Here is a 16151-nt window from a genome sequence, read left to right as displayed (position 1 = left end):
ACCCGGTGCGGCACGCTTTGATGTGCCGCGCCCAGAAAGGCGATTCCTCCGTCTGGACGTTTAAGTTCCTAGACGAACCCTTTGGCCTCGTCTCTGCCCTGCCACCGCTGGCAATCGTCTCCATCCTGATCGCTGGCAGACAGCGAAGAGCAGCGCAGCGTAGGGACTCTCACCAATACCGACTCTTCAGCACGCGCCTGGCAACACCCATCCTTTACGTATTTACCGCGTTCACCACAATTACGCGCATGTCGCAAGTGTTAACATGTCACTGGGCACGGGTGCCCCGCCGCAACAAACGTTTCTTCGGAGAGGAAGCAGAGAGGCTGTTTCGGCGGTTATTCATAACGACGACGCGGCAGCGGTGTCAGCAGCGGGAATGCCATGCCCTGGGGCTTGATTTATAATCTAGAGACGCCCCGTCCACAGAGCCGTCGGCGAGCTCCTCTATCTGCTTCTCCAACTGATGGCTTCCTGCTGTCACAACACAACCGGGTGGCAGTGGGTGGGGCGGCTGTTGGCCAACCCCCCCCATCCTATTCCAACCCCCCGCATTCCCATTGGCTTGACCCTGACCTTTAATTATCAACACCCTGCCCCCCCCATCGCCCACACTGGGAATCTGCGCACACACACCAGATTTATGTGCGGCGCACACATAAGACCCCCCCCCCCCCCTCCACCGCCGCAACTCCTGGCAGCACTTGAAGTAATGTTAGATTGTTTGCCACGCTACCACAAAAATAGCAAGTGATAGGGCCTTTATCATCGCATTCAGATTATATAAAACACTAATGCCAAGGGTGTTTTTTTCTGCTGTCGCCAACATGGCCCAGCGGCTCTCCAGAGGGGTGCTGATAACACACGGTACCCGCGGAAGTCCTGCTTTATTTCAGACCTCCTTTTTCCCTAAATGAGGGCAGGTCTACGCAGACTCTGTGGCGGCTGGATCGTCTGCCCGCTGCCACTCGCAGCGAACGACGGCATTACAGGGATTCCTTTCGTTTGATAAACGTCTGCTCACGTGGCTCCCTAATCAGGGGGGCGCAAAAGGCTTTTTCCCACCGTCAGACCATGTTTGTTCCACTAACCGGGTAAGGCAGCACTCGGGTGGTGGGTCGGGTGTAATACCCTGGGGGCAGCAAGTATTGTGACTGTCAGAGTGGCTTCGGACTGGAAGGTTGCTGGTTCGAATCCCACTCCAGCTGTCGTACCCATGACCGACGTACTTACCCCGAGTTGCTCCAGTAAAAGTTACCCAGCTGAATAAATGAGTAAATAATAGCAGGTAACACTGTCACTTTGGACAAAAGCTAAATGAATAAATATATTGGAAATTATTTGGTAATTACTTATTTTCACAGTAATGCTATCTGATGTTATTGTATCTGTTAGATATGGTGAGAAAAGAAAAAAAAAAATCCAGGATCTAAAAGTATTAAATGCAAAGAAAGTTTGAAGTAAGTTAAAGCAACATTAATTTTTAAGATGTGGATTTTAAGATGTGGCAACAGCTTTTTTTTCCCCAGGTGAAGTTCCCTGTTTTCTCCAGGACGGTTATTAGAAGCCATAAACAGACCAAGGAACAGCTTTGTTTACACTGCGCACCCAATAATCAAACCAACAAATATACACAGCGTGCCGAGCGTTAAGGAAGAAGGGTGATGATGACGCAGCTCTTGCCACATGGCTCTATAACTGCCTGCAGCGGTTTACATTACATTTACATGTATTCATTTATCTGATGCTTTTCTACAAAGCGACTTATGTTAAGGTACCTACAATGACTTTCCCATTTACCCAGCTGGGTAATTTTACTGGAGCAACTTAAGGAAAGTACCTTGTTCAAGGGTACTACAGCAGTCGGCGAGATTGGAAACCGCAATCTTTGGATCCAACGGCAGCAGCTCTAACCACTGCTCTACCAGCTGTCTCCTTTAAACGTTTATTCATCTGTCTGATGTTGTTCTCCAACGAAACTTACAACATTAAGATGCTTATAATTATTTACTCATTTAAACAGCTGGGTGATTTTTACTGCATCAGTTCAGGGCAAGCATCTGAAGTGGGACTCAAACCCGGGACCTTCAGATCGGAAGGCAGCAGCTTCAATGACTACACTAGCAGCTGGTCCAGATAGTTTGTATGGTACAGTCCAGCTCGGACTCCAAACCAAACATGCTGGCGGTTTAAAGCAAAGAGGCGCAAGGAGACCCGAGTCATTACCAGCAGAACGCGACACATGGAAACCCTGTCATATGTCTTTAAGTGTGAAGAGGACTTTATGGTCTTCTTCACAATGAGCTAAGAGATCCTGCTGGATGTGCATGGAAGCACGAAGAGAACCACATGAACCAGCTGACGGCGTCATCTCCAGGGTTCCCACGTGTCCCAACGCGCGCCTTTCCGAAACGGAAACGCGAACCTCCCTCCTGCCAGCGTGTTGGGAAGCTACGCCGTCTCCAACAACAGCGACCAAACAGGACACGCAACACTGGACACGTACTCAGGAGATGCACCCATGTGTGCCGCCGCCGCTCCTCACCCACCGACCTCAGACGCTCCCACTCCATGTCTGTTTTTTTTTTTTTTTAAATTTTTTGTTTGTGTGCTGCCCGAAAAAGCGACTCTCCACACGTGATCCTTCAAGACTTATTTTTAGCTTATCGGCGGCTCATCGAAGATCTCAAAGGGAGGAAGCGCTCCACCTCAGCTGCGAGGCCCCACAGCGAAAGCCACGGTGGGGTACGGGCGCCGCGCACGCGGTCCGACCGGCCGAAGGAAGGGACGTCGGTCCACGTGCTAGCAAATGGATCCCCTTCTAGTAACGACTCCCGTCACTACAAACCAACGTCAAGCAACTCATACAAAAAAAGAAGATAAACGGAGCGCTCTTGAAACGTGAAACCTCGGTCACGTATTAGGAGACTCAAAGGACCCAGACGACAACAAACAGTAACCAGGAAAGTTAAATACGCCCAAAATAATGACTATCAGTGTTGACAGGAAGCCATTCGGTAAACTGTGATGTGATGTGGCACGGGGACGTTCACACGGGAGTACAGTCAGTATCCGCAACTGTGTCTCCGCCTCTTGTCTTATCATCTGTACGTATTTCCAGGGCTCGGGCAAACAACCGAAGGGTGCAGTCACTTCAATTACCTGGATTTCCACGACACACTAAACTGCTTTCCTTCCTAAGATATTAGCTGAACAACTTGATAAAGAAACTTGTGGCTGCGTTAAATATGAATAAACTGTAAAAACACTGCAACACATTAATATTTATTAATTTACCCGACGCTGTTTTCCTATGTAAGGTTCGTACGCTAAGCTACTTACACCAATTTCCCTGTGAGGATGCTGGGGTAATTTTGACTGTTAATTCAGGGGAATTACCTTGATCAAGGACATTGCAGCAGGTGTTTGCACCTGGGGTTTTTCTTTCTGTGAGCACTGTAACCACCATGCAACCTGCTGCCCCTTGTGGACAGTCTGAGTATTTATTTGGGTATTAATTTAGCTGATGCTTTTCTCCAAAGTGACTTGCAGTGTGAAACTATTTATTTACCTATTTAAACGGCTGGGTAATTTTACTGGAGCAATTTAGGATAAGCACCTTGTTCAAGAACACTACAGCTGGAGGTGGGATTTGAACCTGGAAGGTCGGCGTCCAAAAGCAGCGGCTCTAACCGCTGTGCTGCCAGCTGCCCCCAAGCAAGCTCAGTAAAAGGTAATGGGAACCGATAGATCAACTGACCGCAGTCTCTCCTCGGCGTCGAAACCTTCAGTGAACAAACGCAATGAAAGTAGGAATATTATCACGTACCAAAAAAAAAAAAAAACTGAACAGTAAAACACAGCGGAGACTTTTTATGTGCAATCTGTCGTCAAATAAACAAAGTAGCGGGGAAGAAGGGTACGAAACTGCCACAGATGTTTGGAAAAAGCCCGATGATCCACCTTCGCATTTCCCTGGAAACGTACACTGTTTAATGGAGTAGAAAATTTAGTTTTGCGTGATGTTACAAAAGAAAACGGTTACTTTTGCGCGGCGCCACGCTATGTAAAATAAATGTCATGTGTCGGAGCAATTTGGATCCGAATTCACAGAGGCATGAATTCTTCACAATGTGTATCTGGGGCAGGAATCTGTTGTAATTCCTGGCGAGGGTTTACTCCGTACGGCGTAAGGTAATGTCACCCGGCGAGGGCCGCGCCGCTGCCGCCGCCGCACGGAACTGGGTCATCCTCCCGTAATTGTCAATCACGCAATAAATCTCCGGGCCTCAAATGGATTCGGCGCGAGGAACAGAACACCACCTTATTGGCATTCCGCATCACCTTCCCTCCATTCATCGTGCTCTTCAGAAGAGGTGGCGCACGAGTGAAGTTTTGGGATGTATCTGTTAAATTTGCCCCCAAATGAAGATAAACAGCAGGACAGTGTGTGTGTGTGTGTGTGTGTGTGTGTAAGCACTCCATCTTGCAGAGGTGCTGTGTTTTATGATTTATTCACATGTGCATTTATCCACTTAGCAGATTCTTCTCCCCCCAACAAGTGTTACATTCATATTGATAACGCCCCGTTCTTCCAGCGTGCGACACACACACCGTATAGCCCATATAAATACACCACTCTGGTAATGAGGTGTTTCACCCGCCAACGTGAGCTCCTCAAGTATTTGAAGCACTGGTTCAGAAGAAAACCCGCCGACATCAACAATGAATATCCATTTGCTCTGTTATTTACCACGAAACAAGCAAACAAGGGCTGCTGGGAAAGGTAAATGACAGCCAGCAGGTGCTTATTATTAGCCAATATTTATCTGACAGCTTTGTCCAAAGTGACTTACGCGGTCATATTTTTATACCAAGATTCTTAATATTAACTTACCCATATGTAAAGGTGGGTCATTTTTACTGTGGCAATACAGGGGCAGTACCTCGACTGAGGGAAGTAGAGCAGGAGCGGGGATTCCAACGGAGCTGTAACCACTACGCCCCCTGCTGCCTCTACCTAGTCCATTAGAGAGTTATGGTCAACCTAGCAAACCACATCATCGACTCCCCCGGACAAAATTTAGACGTGCGGCCAAATATAACGTTAATAAAATTCGGAGCTGCCGAGGCTTTCACCGGGATGTTGAGCGAAACAGTTTACCGTATCGAAGCTGGTGCGACCGGACAGCGGGAAGAGGGGCGATGGCGCGGCGGCGCGGCACCATCGCTCGGGTCTCGTATCGGGTCCCGGCGGAGCGAACGCTTACTCTTTGAACGAGACTAATGATAGGCCGACAACCGAGTTTGCCGGGGTGGATCTCTTGGCTGAGTAACACCAACAGGAGCGTGACATTTGAGTCGGCCAGAAGGAGAGTGACTCACACAATCAAAGACTGCTGCTTATAATGGATTTCGAAGAGGGCATCAAAAGAAGGAGCGACATGAAAGCGCCGTCGGCACAAAAATAAAAACGCTCCGGGGATTCGTACCGTACTCAAGGAAGGGCCTCACGGAGGTCACTTACCAGGTGCTTTTTTAAAATTATTTTTTAATCATTATTACTATTTTAAAATTATAATTGTTGTCCTACCATTTGGCAGCATATTTTAAATATATTCTCATTAATAATTCACATGTGATTGTGCCACAGAACAGAGTACTGTGGCTTCGTGCCAATGGATATATTATTATTATTATTATTATTATTATTATTATTATTAATAAATCAACCGAAGTTATTTGCCAAAGATGACTTAGGGTGTCACGTTTGTACATTAAGCCACTTACAATGTTCTACCCTTTTATATAGCCAAGTCATTTTTACCGCGTCAGTTAAGGTATTACAGCAGGGTTCAAGCGCAGGTGATTCAACAGCAAGCAGGCAGCTCTAACCACTGCGCCACCTGCTGTCCCAACAGAAGATCCGAATATGATTATATAAGTATTTTGATGATCAACAATACTACTGCAGGATGGGGATTTTAGGAATAAAACGCAAGGCCTCTATCCACTACTCCACCTGCAGTCCACAATGATATGATCAAATGGTCAATTCTTCTCTTGCGGCCTCAAAACGACACTACTTTTCGTGTTTTGAAGGGAACGTGCTGGTGAGGTTTGAGCGAGATGGGAAAACAACAATTACAGCAGTGATTTGCATTCCCATCTAACTGCTTTGTGGGAAAACCGGACTCCACCCGTCATCTAATCGAGATCACGCACGGAGGATTTTTCATTGAAAAATTTCGATACCAACATTACCCTCGAAGTGCGTACGTTACCCTTGTGCCAGAAACATCGTAAACGACGAAATCTCACGTTTCCTGTCAGCTGACTTCCATAGCAGCAATCGGGTGTGTTGGAGTGAGAAAATGCGATGAGCCGGCCGGTAAACGGTGCGATGACTCCTCTGGCGCTCGCTCTCCATCGCAAGCGCTTCGGACGGTGACATAATTTCAGACGCTCGGATGTCATCGGCCGCAGGGTACGGATCAGATAACCATCGGGACATTAACAGGTATCTGGTATCAGAGGTGGGTCTGGGAGCATCTTCTCAGAACAATGGAGGAGCAGAACACGGGAAAAGAAGTGTCGTTCCTAGGACGTCGCTCCAAGGGACACTACGCCACTTGGGGAAATATTACGTTATCTATGGAAACGAAAAATAGTTATTTTAAAAAAAACATATAAAGCTAGAGGTCTCGAGCAGTTGACCGGAGGAGGAGGTATGAAGCTCTCCTGGATGGATGGCAGTCCTCATGACTGCCAGTAGCATCCATCACTGTGCGTCTTTACAGACACCAAACCAACAGCACAACTGGAGCTTTGAACCACTGGCCTTGTTTCATGTATTTATTACCACGGTGCAGACCAGAGGCTCCAACGTTCTTCCAGTACAAACATTTACATTTGAACTTCACGATAATCTCAACTTTTGCAACTTATATAGTGCTACATAAGTACCCAGGGCAAAAGTTTGCGTTTCGCTAGTGCGGTATACACTCAGCCCTCTATACAAGGTGCTGCTTCAACGTATGTGAACTCCTCGTGTCTCTTAGTTTTACCATGAAATGCTTATTTAATGAGGTCAAGTCTTTCTCCTGAGACATAATAGGTGCGTAATGATCAATTCCATATGTGGATTTAGAGAAAATCATGCAAGTAGCAGAAACATGGAAGAAGTTCAGGTGTAAAAATAAGTGACTTGTATTGATTAAACCAAGTAGGTAAGTAGAACTGGGTGTGAAATGATAATCATTTATTCATTTTACCAGTTTAAGATTTTGATAAGTATATTTTAACATTTCATATAAGAATAATGACCCTTCCACTGAGGTTCACATCCCATCACGCAGCACCGCACTTGCATTTTCTAAGAATGTTGACTGTCTCAACGTTGTCGTAACCCAGATCTCTTCTGTTCAATACATTTAAAAAAACAAAAAGAAAAAAATGAATTTGAATTTTCTGTGGACCTCGTATCACACCGCATCCACCGATTGTCTGTCGAGGTTTCAGGTCTGTCCGCTCCTTGCTGACGGAAACCCAGCAGGTGTCCAGCGCCGCCTCGTTTCCGGGAGGCGATCCAACGGTGCCGGGTTCCGCCGGACCCCTCCTCGCTCACGTGCGGGCGTCTCTCCCGTCCGCGTTCCCGGGCAACGGCAGGAGCGGGAGCGCCACCGCCGAGCATGCTGGGAAATCCGCGGGGCGACTACAGTGTGTCAGGACTCGTTTTCCCTCACTTGAAAGGAGGCCTCTGGGGCTCTTTGTTTTTCCATTTTTTTTCCCCCTCCTTTAATGGAATCATGTCCTTGTACCTCTTTAAAACCTGAAACTGCCCCGACCTAAATGAAAACAGCCTCAAGACTTAAACAATCACCTGGCCTGAAAACCGACGCCTGCCAACTGGCTTACATTTCACTCCTTTCTTTGTGTCGTGGGAGCGCCGTTTTAATAACCTACCCTGCGTGGTACTTAACCGAGTCCAACTCACCGTCGCCTCTCCACCTTCAACCACACAAGCTGAACCCGAGCAAAATTCCTCGCCGTAATAACAGAGAAATCACAGCCGCACGGCTGCACACCAAAACAGTAATCACGTCTGACTCGGCAGACTGGTCATTTCTACAGTTTAAGGCGACGTACATTAAGTATGACATGTTATGTGTTTATTAGCTGATGACTCAGCACCACAAACTCATTCTGATTGGTCAGAAATGTAAAAAAAAATCAAGATCCAATGACTCACCAAAAAGAGGAAAATAAGCAGTAAGTGATTAGTACGTGGGAAATAATAATCATCTGCTATATCTCAGCAAAGGGCGCGTTTTCCTTTTTAATGGCACTAACTGTGGCATTACAGTCGAGGATACAATTTTATCAATTATGTATTCCAACAATATTCCAGTTGCGTTACAGTGTTTACGCGACAAGATTTTCTTTGATAGCCGTCATAAAAATTGAGTAAGGGAGGTGGGGGGGGGGGGGGAGCGGAGGAAATTTCTTGAATCCCTTTTGAGACCCGTTCCCTAATGTATTCCTTCTCCTGTCAGCTCTGACGAGAAATGAAGCCACGCAAAATTAACTCCTGATACAGCAATGCTGAATTAGACAGTGAAGGAAAGAAGAAGAGGGGGAAAGAAGAGGAAAAAAAAAAAAAAAAAAAAACACTTTTTAAGGATTCCAGCCTTGTCGTTTTCAATTTTCTGCTCTTTGGACATGCATGTAGTCAGATTCCCGAACATCTATACGGCATATCAATCCTAATTAGACAATCTGGGACTGCGAAGGATGGAGGCTCAGTTATTTGCATAATTTAATCATAAATACTCAGTGATACATATTTCCAAATGCATTTGTACAATTATCTTTTCATCCTTGGGGCAAAAGTATTAATATGATTAGGCAATAATTCTTTAAAAAGAGAGGGAAGAAAAAAAAAGAAATAAGGGGGGGGGACCGGCAAGTGCACACTCCTTTTTAAACTGCAGCTTTGGGCTATATGAAAAATTAATTAATTTCTGAGGAAAATCAATTTCTCTACGTGACCATATTAGACAGTGCCGGGCTACGGCCTGGAATCTTTCTTCAATCAGGAAATCTCATCTGCTCCTTCTAACTTCTGTCACTAGTGTTTAACGTCCTCGTACAAGAACCAGCGATGTCCGCTACGCCTCCGAAAGGCGCTGCTGCGTCCAAAGGGCCCCGTGTCTCCGCAGATGCCTGGCTCGCTGGATCTAGGCCCCGAACCCGAAACACGACAGCACCATCCCGGAGCCACCCGTCCATCTAGTCGGCGGACCTGGTTGAACCGTTCGGCGCGGACTTGCGCTTTAAAATCACGATTTTTCCATAAAAGCGAGAGAGCGGCAGCAGAGCGGACGGCAGGCGAAGGCTTCGCTCCGTCCCACCCGGCAATGTCACCATCACGAGGAACCAAGGTTGAAGGTTCCTCTCTGAACTATTTAATTTGTGCCTTTATCTCATTTTACGAGCATTACTTAAGAGGAGATTGATGTGTTTACAACGGCGTCGGTTTAATGCCTCGCCGGTGAGCTACTCAGAACGGGAATAAAACGGACGTGCGCCGCACCGCGCCGTTCTCCATCCCACTTCCGCCGACCTATAACAACATGCAAATAAGTCGAAGGCTTGAATGGTTTCTACACACATCAGACCTATTAAGAATGCAAGATTCTCCCCTCCGCAAACAAGCATCCAAACATTTAAAAATAAATAAAAAAAAAAAAAAAATTTTTTTTAAAAAAGTCCAAACTCTCCTTTCCAGAACATTTTCTCTGTGCCATTTTCAGCTAAAAGGAATCAGGCAAAATATGTGTTATATTAATGTCATGCCTTTGAATCCATTATTATTTTCCATAATGACGTTTAGGTCCCCAGAAGCGACTCGCGGGCACGTGCCAAAAACAGCGGCACTCGGGGCGCAGGTGGTTACCGCCATTCCAAAACACGACTCCTCTGGCTGTTAATTAGTGTAAAAATCACATTTATGGTTTTAAACGAATCCCCTTTCGGACCAATCAGTGGGAATACTGCAGACCGTGGGACGCGAGGCTGGAGTGTTCGTTTAATTTGTGTGAAGGTGCTTGAATGGAATTTCTTATTTTAACAAGCCTAATTTTTCATGCATTCTCCCCTCTCTCTCTCTTTCATCCTAATCAGGCATCTGTCACTCTGTTTTTTGAAGTTATTATCACCCAAGCTCCCTCTTGGATGCGGTTGCCGGGTGACGGGTATCTTAGCACCCACTCCGACTGAGAAAGATTTGAATCCAATTGAGAGATTTCCCTTGAGTACCTGTAAACACATCCATCCCTTGTAGAAAACAAATTCTAAGAACATTGCAGACAGAGAGAGAGAGGGGGGGAAAAAAAAAACAAAAATGGGAATTTTTTTTTTGTGAATTATAACTTGATTATGACACCTAGGGCTTCCATTGTGCTAAACAAAATGAGTGTAGTTTTAAAAAAAAAGTCTTGGTTTGAAAGACCAAATAATACACTGAGCATTTTCACTCAAATTGAACAATGCTTAAAAAAAAAAAAAAAAAAAAAAAAAAAAAGTGCATCTCTCAGAAACTGAAAGATGGCATCGAAACCGCCGAGAGCAGGAGGAGGGCCGAGCTGAGCTGCCAAAGGGGGCCGAAGGACGGGGCGGCGGACACATTACCGGCCTGCCCTGGTGTTTCAATAACCTTCTCTTTAAGTGGCGCAAAAGCCGTGAAAATGTCTCCGTCCAAGCCGAGGAAAATGAAAAAGAAAACAAGAGGCTGAGCTACGGCTTCTCGCCGGGCGACGCCGTAACTCCTCGGAAAAGCACACAGATTACCACGGTGCACCGGTGGCCGAGCAGAAGGTGCACATTAATCTGGATCGAGAGCATCGGCGCAGCTCACGGGAGCAGCTGCGTGGGCAACGCAGTGTGAGTCAAGGACAGGTGGGGATGACCGGTTTGGAAACAATTTGTTTTTAAGAAGCAGAATATTCAATAATATCAATATCAAATTAATACTATTTTATTAATATCAAATCAATAAAATTGTCATTTTATTATGATATATTCTTGAGGATGAATTAATCTTTAGGGATAACATTAAGTTATAATAACAAGATCAAACTTATCTATTATGCATGGAGCAGCAGGTGGCGTAGCGGTTAACGCCTTGCAATTGATTGACCCAGATACGAATCTCCTGGGGTGCCCTTGTTCAAGGTACTTGCCCGAACCTGGTGCAGTAAAATTTACCCAACTGTGTCAGTGTGTAAATTATTGTAAGCAGCTTAGTGTACAAACCTAACAATTTAAGTCACCTGGGGGGAACTGCCAGCTAAATTAATAAACAACAGTAACAATAATCGTTTAGAAGATTTTAAAAATAAAATTAAATTTAAAAAAGTGTAGTTAAACCCACAAATTATAAACTCGATCAATCCAAAAAAGGAACGGAGAGGGAAAAAAAATGCAGTAAAAGTGTAAAACTACAGTCAGGCACTGATTTCACAGCCTCACTACTTCACCATTATTTCATTAACGATACCAAGAAATAATTGTGGGGCAAAAGACAGACAAAACAGAGTCCGGCGTGCGCCGAACAAATGCTGCTGGTGCGTCTCCTCTGAGGGGCGATGGAGCCGCGCCGAGGGAAGCGGCCTCGACGAAAGTGATTGATTTGAGCGCGACGGCACCACAACCAGGTGCTTTCAGAGACAATTAGGGGCGCGGAGCAGGACGAGCGCGGTGCTACACCGTCATTAAAGCACGGTGCAGTGCTGTATTAGCCCTTAACCCCGTCACCAGGTGTTCGAACCCACGGCCCTGATGCAGCTCTCTCTCTCTCACCTGGAGAGTGTGTACAGATGCAACATGACGACCCTCAACCTCATAGATGATACATACAGTCAATACAGGTTTATACACAGTATATATATAATATATACAGTATACACATACATACACAGTATATATATATAAACCCTTATTGACTATGTGTATGTGTATATACATATATATATAAACATATAGAAATATACATACACACACAAGGTTCTTTGAGGCCTCTCCTTTAGTGCCTTCACGTAAAGACAAACAGCAGCTTTGAAATCGATGTGAGGCACCAGGGTAAAAATCTGTGGAACACTGGTGTACCAGGTTGCATCTTAAAAACGTTCACACTGCACTACAAGCAATACTGCAACACGGACAGCACATATGCACACACTGCATGTTTACGGTATATACAACTTACTGTTTAAACTGTTCACGTGGAAATTGTTTTCCGGAATCTTGCTTTTTTTTTTTTTTTTTAAGAATCGTTTGTGTAGTTTGTTACTGACTAACCTGAGCTCTCCATTATACAACAAAAACAATAATTATGCACCGTGTCGTTCGAACTTCAGCGAACAATGTCATTCTGCACGTTGGAGTAACATGTTGAAATCATAATTTGTCTATTTGCAAGGCCTCGTTGCCCAATGAGTCAGTTATCACGGAAATCATGAGTGCGGTGTGGCTGCGAAAGAAATATTTCAAAAGGAAAGCGTGCAACGTAGAAAACCAAACTCTGAGCAACACCCTGAAAACAATCCCATCTGAAGCCAAACTATAAAACACCCAGTTTCCGGTTCCCTGAAAACGACACACAAATAAATTTAAAATAAATAAATAAATAAATAAATCTGACTTTTTTTTATTTAATGGGAGAGAAAATTTATGCCATCTCTTTGAGTTAAACTCACTGTTAAAACTGCAGAAAATAGAAGTTATTATAAAAATATGAGAAACAAGAAAAAAAAAATGCACACCTGCAGTGACACATGTGCATATTTCCCATGACTCCCATCATCCTGGATCTGAGTCCTGCCTGTAAACAGCAATTACACTTTGGTTCATTTTTATTCACCACCTATAAATGTTGTTCCCTAACTTCAGACTGTTTTACGTGTCACATAATATATTTAATTTGAGGAGAAAAGACAAGAAGTATAATTTACTTGTGCATTAGAGAGCAGCCAAACACACAAAACATGCCTGTCTTATTCCTGCCAAAAACTCAGAACAAGCAAAACTGTTGAAGAGAAAAACTGAAAGAAAATGAGGTTCTCGGTACTTTGTGTTTGTTCGGTTACCATTATTGCATTAAATATACAAATGAAATTCGCTAATGTAACGTAACAAGAACCGAACCCCTGCTGCTCTAATTGTTACCTCATCAGACTCCATAATAAAGGCAGAAATTCAAACAAAGCTTTCAGCTCTGGTTTACAAAAAAAAAAAAAAAAAAAAAAAAAAAAAGCTGGACAGGACCTGGCAGAGTACAATAAATAAAAATCAATTAAGGCTTAGTGAATTATTTATACATGCATGCATGCATTCCTCATACACAAGCCAGTTTTTTTTTTTTTTTTGCTGATGAAACCATTCACATAAACAGCCTGACATATGATTCACAAAACAACTGTTAGTGCGATTTCCGTGCACCGCTCCAGTGCCATATGCTGCTTCTGTCTGGAACACGACTATTTCCATCACACATCCTGCACCACCAAAGGCAAAAGGATCTGTGTGCTTTCACTGGCAAAGGACAAAAAAATTATATATATATATATATATATATATATATATATATATATATATATGAAGTGTCCATAGGAAATGTGCAAAAATGTCTAACATGGTGTAGAAGCAATAATGATAACATTAGTAATAAAAATGACACGGGGCATCAGCAGATGTCATGAGGATATTAAAGAGACTCCACATTTCTTGGTCTGATGGCTACTGTGAAGCTGTCATGCGCTTCTTTTCAAGCACAACATGGACATAAAAAGTGTTAAAAATATACAGAGTGGCACAGATGTTAAACGCCAGAAGAAATTAGCGTAGGCCTCAACAAAAGTCAGAAGACAGCTGAACAACAATCTATACTAACGTGAACATATTTTACAAGTATATATAAAAGTGTATTCACACTACCAGAACCTTAGAAGTTAAATTCTCTGGATAAAAATTTTGTGTTATGATGGACACTTTACACACAGAATCACATGCAAGAGGGGTTATAAAAGGAACATATAAAGCCAGATATGGCAGCAACAAAGTAATATAATTTAATTAAATTTAATACATTTTATGATGTACATTTCCACTGTAGTATTTAACTATTTCTGTACCACCCCCCCCCCGTGTGATATTTATCCCTCACTGAAGCTGCTCATGTTGTTCCTTCGTTGGACTGATCATGGAAATAAGAGCCCTGAACCAGATATCAAAATTCATCAGCAAAGCCGCGCAACTTTGAGCGAGTTTCATTCACATTTACAGTCTTCCTGTAATTTAATTTTTAAAGCCGTTCACTTTGTTACAAGCGACTACATCCGTTCCTCCTTCCACAGCGTCGCCTCGCACTTCAGGGATTATTGCTGCTGTTTTTATGGCCGCTATTTATTGTCGCTCTTCTTTAGAAGTCGGAGCTCAATGGATACAAATGTTGCCATTTAGTCCGAATGAAAGAACAGCAGAAAAGACGAGAGAGGGAGCGGTGGGGGGGGGTGTACACCTCCACGAGTCCCTCCGGCGGACCATCGCTCGCACCTCCAACCCGACACACACCCCCCCCACCGCCGCGTGATCGCCAGTTAGGGACGCGAACCTAAAACTCTTATGATAAAAGAAATCAAACTCGCGCCGAGTTCTAACAGAGATGGGGGGGAGGGGGCGTTTCCGCCGTGTTCCTGTCGCTGTCCCCGCTAGGCGCGTGCACTCGCGGGGACTAGTATGATGATGAAGGATGGCGAGGATGGAGGGTGACGCTCGCGCTCAACGGGGGGTGGCGGGGTCGCGGTCGGGGTCGGGGGCTGTCTAGGGCGTCTCACCTGGCGTTCGTGCAGTCGTTGTAGAGCGTCTCGAAGTCCTTCCTGGAGATGAGCTTGCAGCGGTTCACCCCCGGCTGGATGGCGCCGAGCCCGCGCAGGATGCGCACCTGCTCCACGTTGCACACCACGGGCGTGATCTCGAGGCGCTTCAGCTTCGTGTAGACGGTGTGCAGGCCGCCCACCAGGTGCTTGAGGAAGAGGTCGAAGGCCTGCGGCAGGCAGATGAGCTCCTGTCCGTCCACGGTGAACGAGGCCACCTTGGCGCCGCGCAGCTCCACCATCCTGCACTCGTTGTTCTGCGGGGTGTTCTCCACCGGGGACGGGGTCGAGTACACCGGCTTGCCGGGCACCACCACAGCGGCCGCCGCGGCCGCCGCAGCCGCCGCCGCCGCCACCGCCGCCGCCTGGGGGGGGACGCCCGGGCTGCTCGTGCCCGTGGCCAGCAGCTCCGATCGGAAGAGGCTCGCGCCGGACGGGGCCGCCGAGGAGGGCGACGGGCTCGAGGTGCCGGAGGGCGACGTGGTCGCGGCCGAAGAAGTTGTGATGGGAGGCGGGTGGACCACGGGGGCGGAGGGCATCAGGGAAGCCGGAACGGCCATGGTCACCTCGGCGGGGGGGGAGGGGGGAAAGAGCGAAGTTCAGAGTGGAAAACCCAGAGTGGAAGAAGAAGCAGAAGAAGAAGAAGAAAACATTTAAAAAAAAAAAAAAAAAAAGGGGGGAAAAAAAAAAAGAAGCGCAACAAAAGTGTCCCGAGCGAGGAGCGCAAAACGAGGAATATCCCGGAGCGGCGCGAGAAAGTTGGCGAATTCGCCTAACGGTGCGCAGGAAGGGCGGAGGAAGGAGAGTTTGTGCGCGAGTGAAACATTGGTGAGGGATGGAGGAGCCGAGAGCGACACTGACAGCGGGAAAGTGAGCCGAAAAGTGCGCGCGGAGAGAGAGCTAGCGGGGAGGGGGAGCGCGAGCGAGCGAGAGAGAGGGAGGCAGCGAGCGAGCGGGCGAGCGAGCGCGGATCCCGGGCGGTGTGGAGATGGGGGAGGCGGGGAAAGGGGAGGAGCAACGCAAGGGGGAGGAGCTATAGCTGGAGCAGGAGCCGAGGGCGGGGGAGTTCGGGTGGAAGGGAGGAGGAGCTGGAACGGGGGGGAGGAGTCGGAGCAGGAAGAGGGGAGGGAGGGATCCTGTAGAGAACCACCCCTCATGTCTCTCCCCCACACACACACACACACACACACACACTTCAGAGAGAACCCGAATCCAGGC

General features: G+C 46.2%; 1 protein-coding gene across 2 annotated transcripts in view; it reads right to left on the bottom strand.

The window, feature by feature from the left end:
* The window catches only part of LOC108928414 (dachshund homolog 1-like), a 138185-nt gene extending 122318 nt beyond the window's left edge, over positions 1-15867 (bottom strand). For both annotated transcript variants that reach the window (XM_029256851.1, XM_029256850.1), the window contains exon 1: positions 14895-15867. In XM_029256851.1, coding sequence (XP_029112684.1) covers positions 14895-15493 — 599 coding nt within the window. In that variant the 5' untranslated portion in view covers positions 15494-15867. The remainder of the gene's footprint in view (positions 1-14894) is intronic.
* Positions 15868-16151: the final 284 nt, after the last annotated feature.

This window comes from Scleropages formosus, chromosome 12, assembly GCF_900964775.1.
Source record: "Scleropages formosus chromosome 12, fSclFor1.1, whole genome shotgun sequence".
Taxonomy (NCBI): Eukaryota; Metazoa; Chordata; class Actinopteri; order Osteoglossiformes; family Osteoglossidae; genus Scleropages; species Scleropages formosus.
This window is presented reverse-complemented; position numbering and strand designations above follow the sequence as displayed.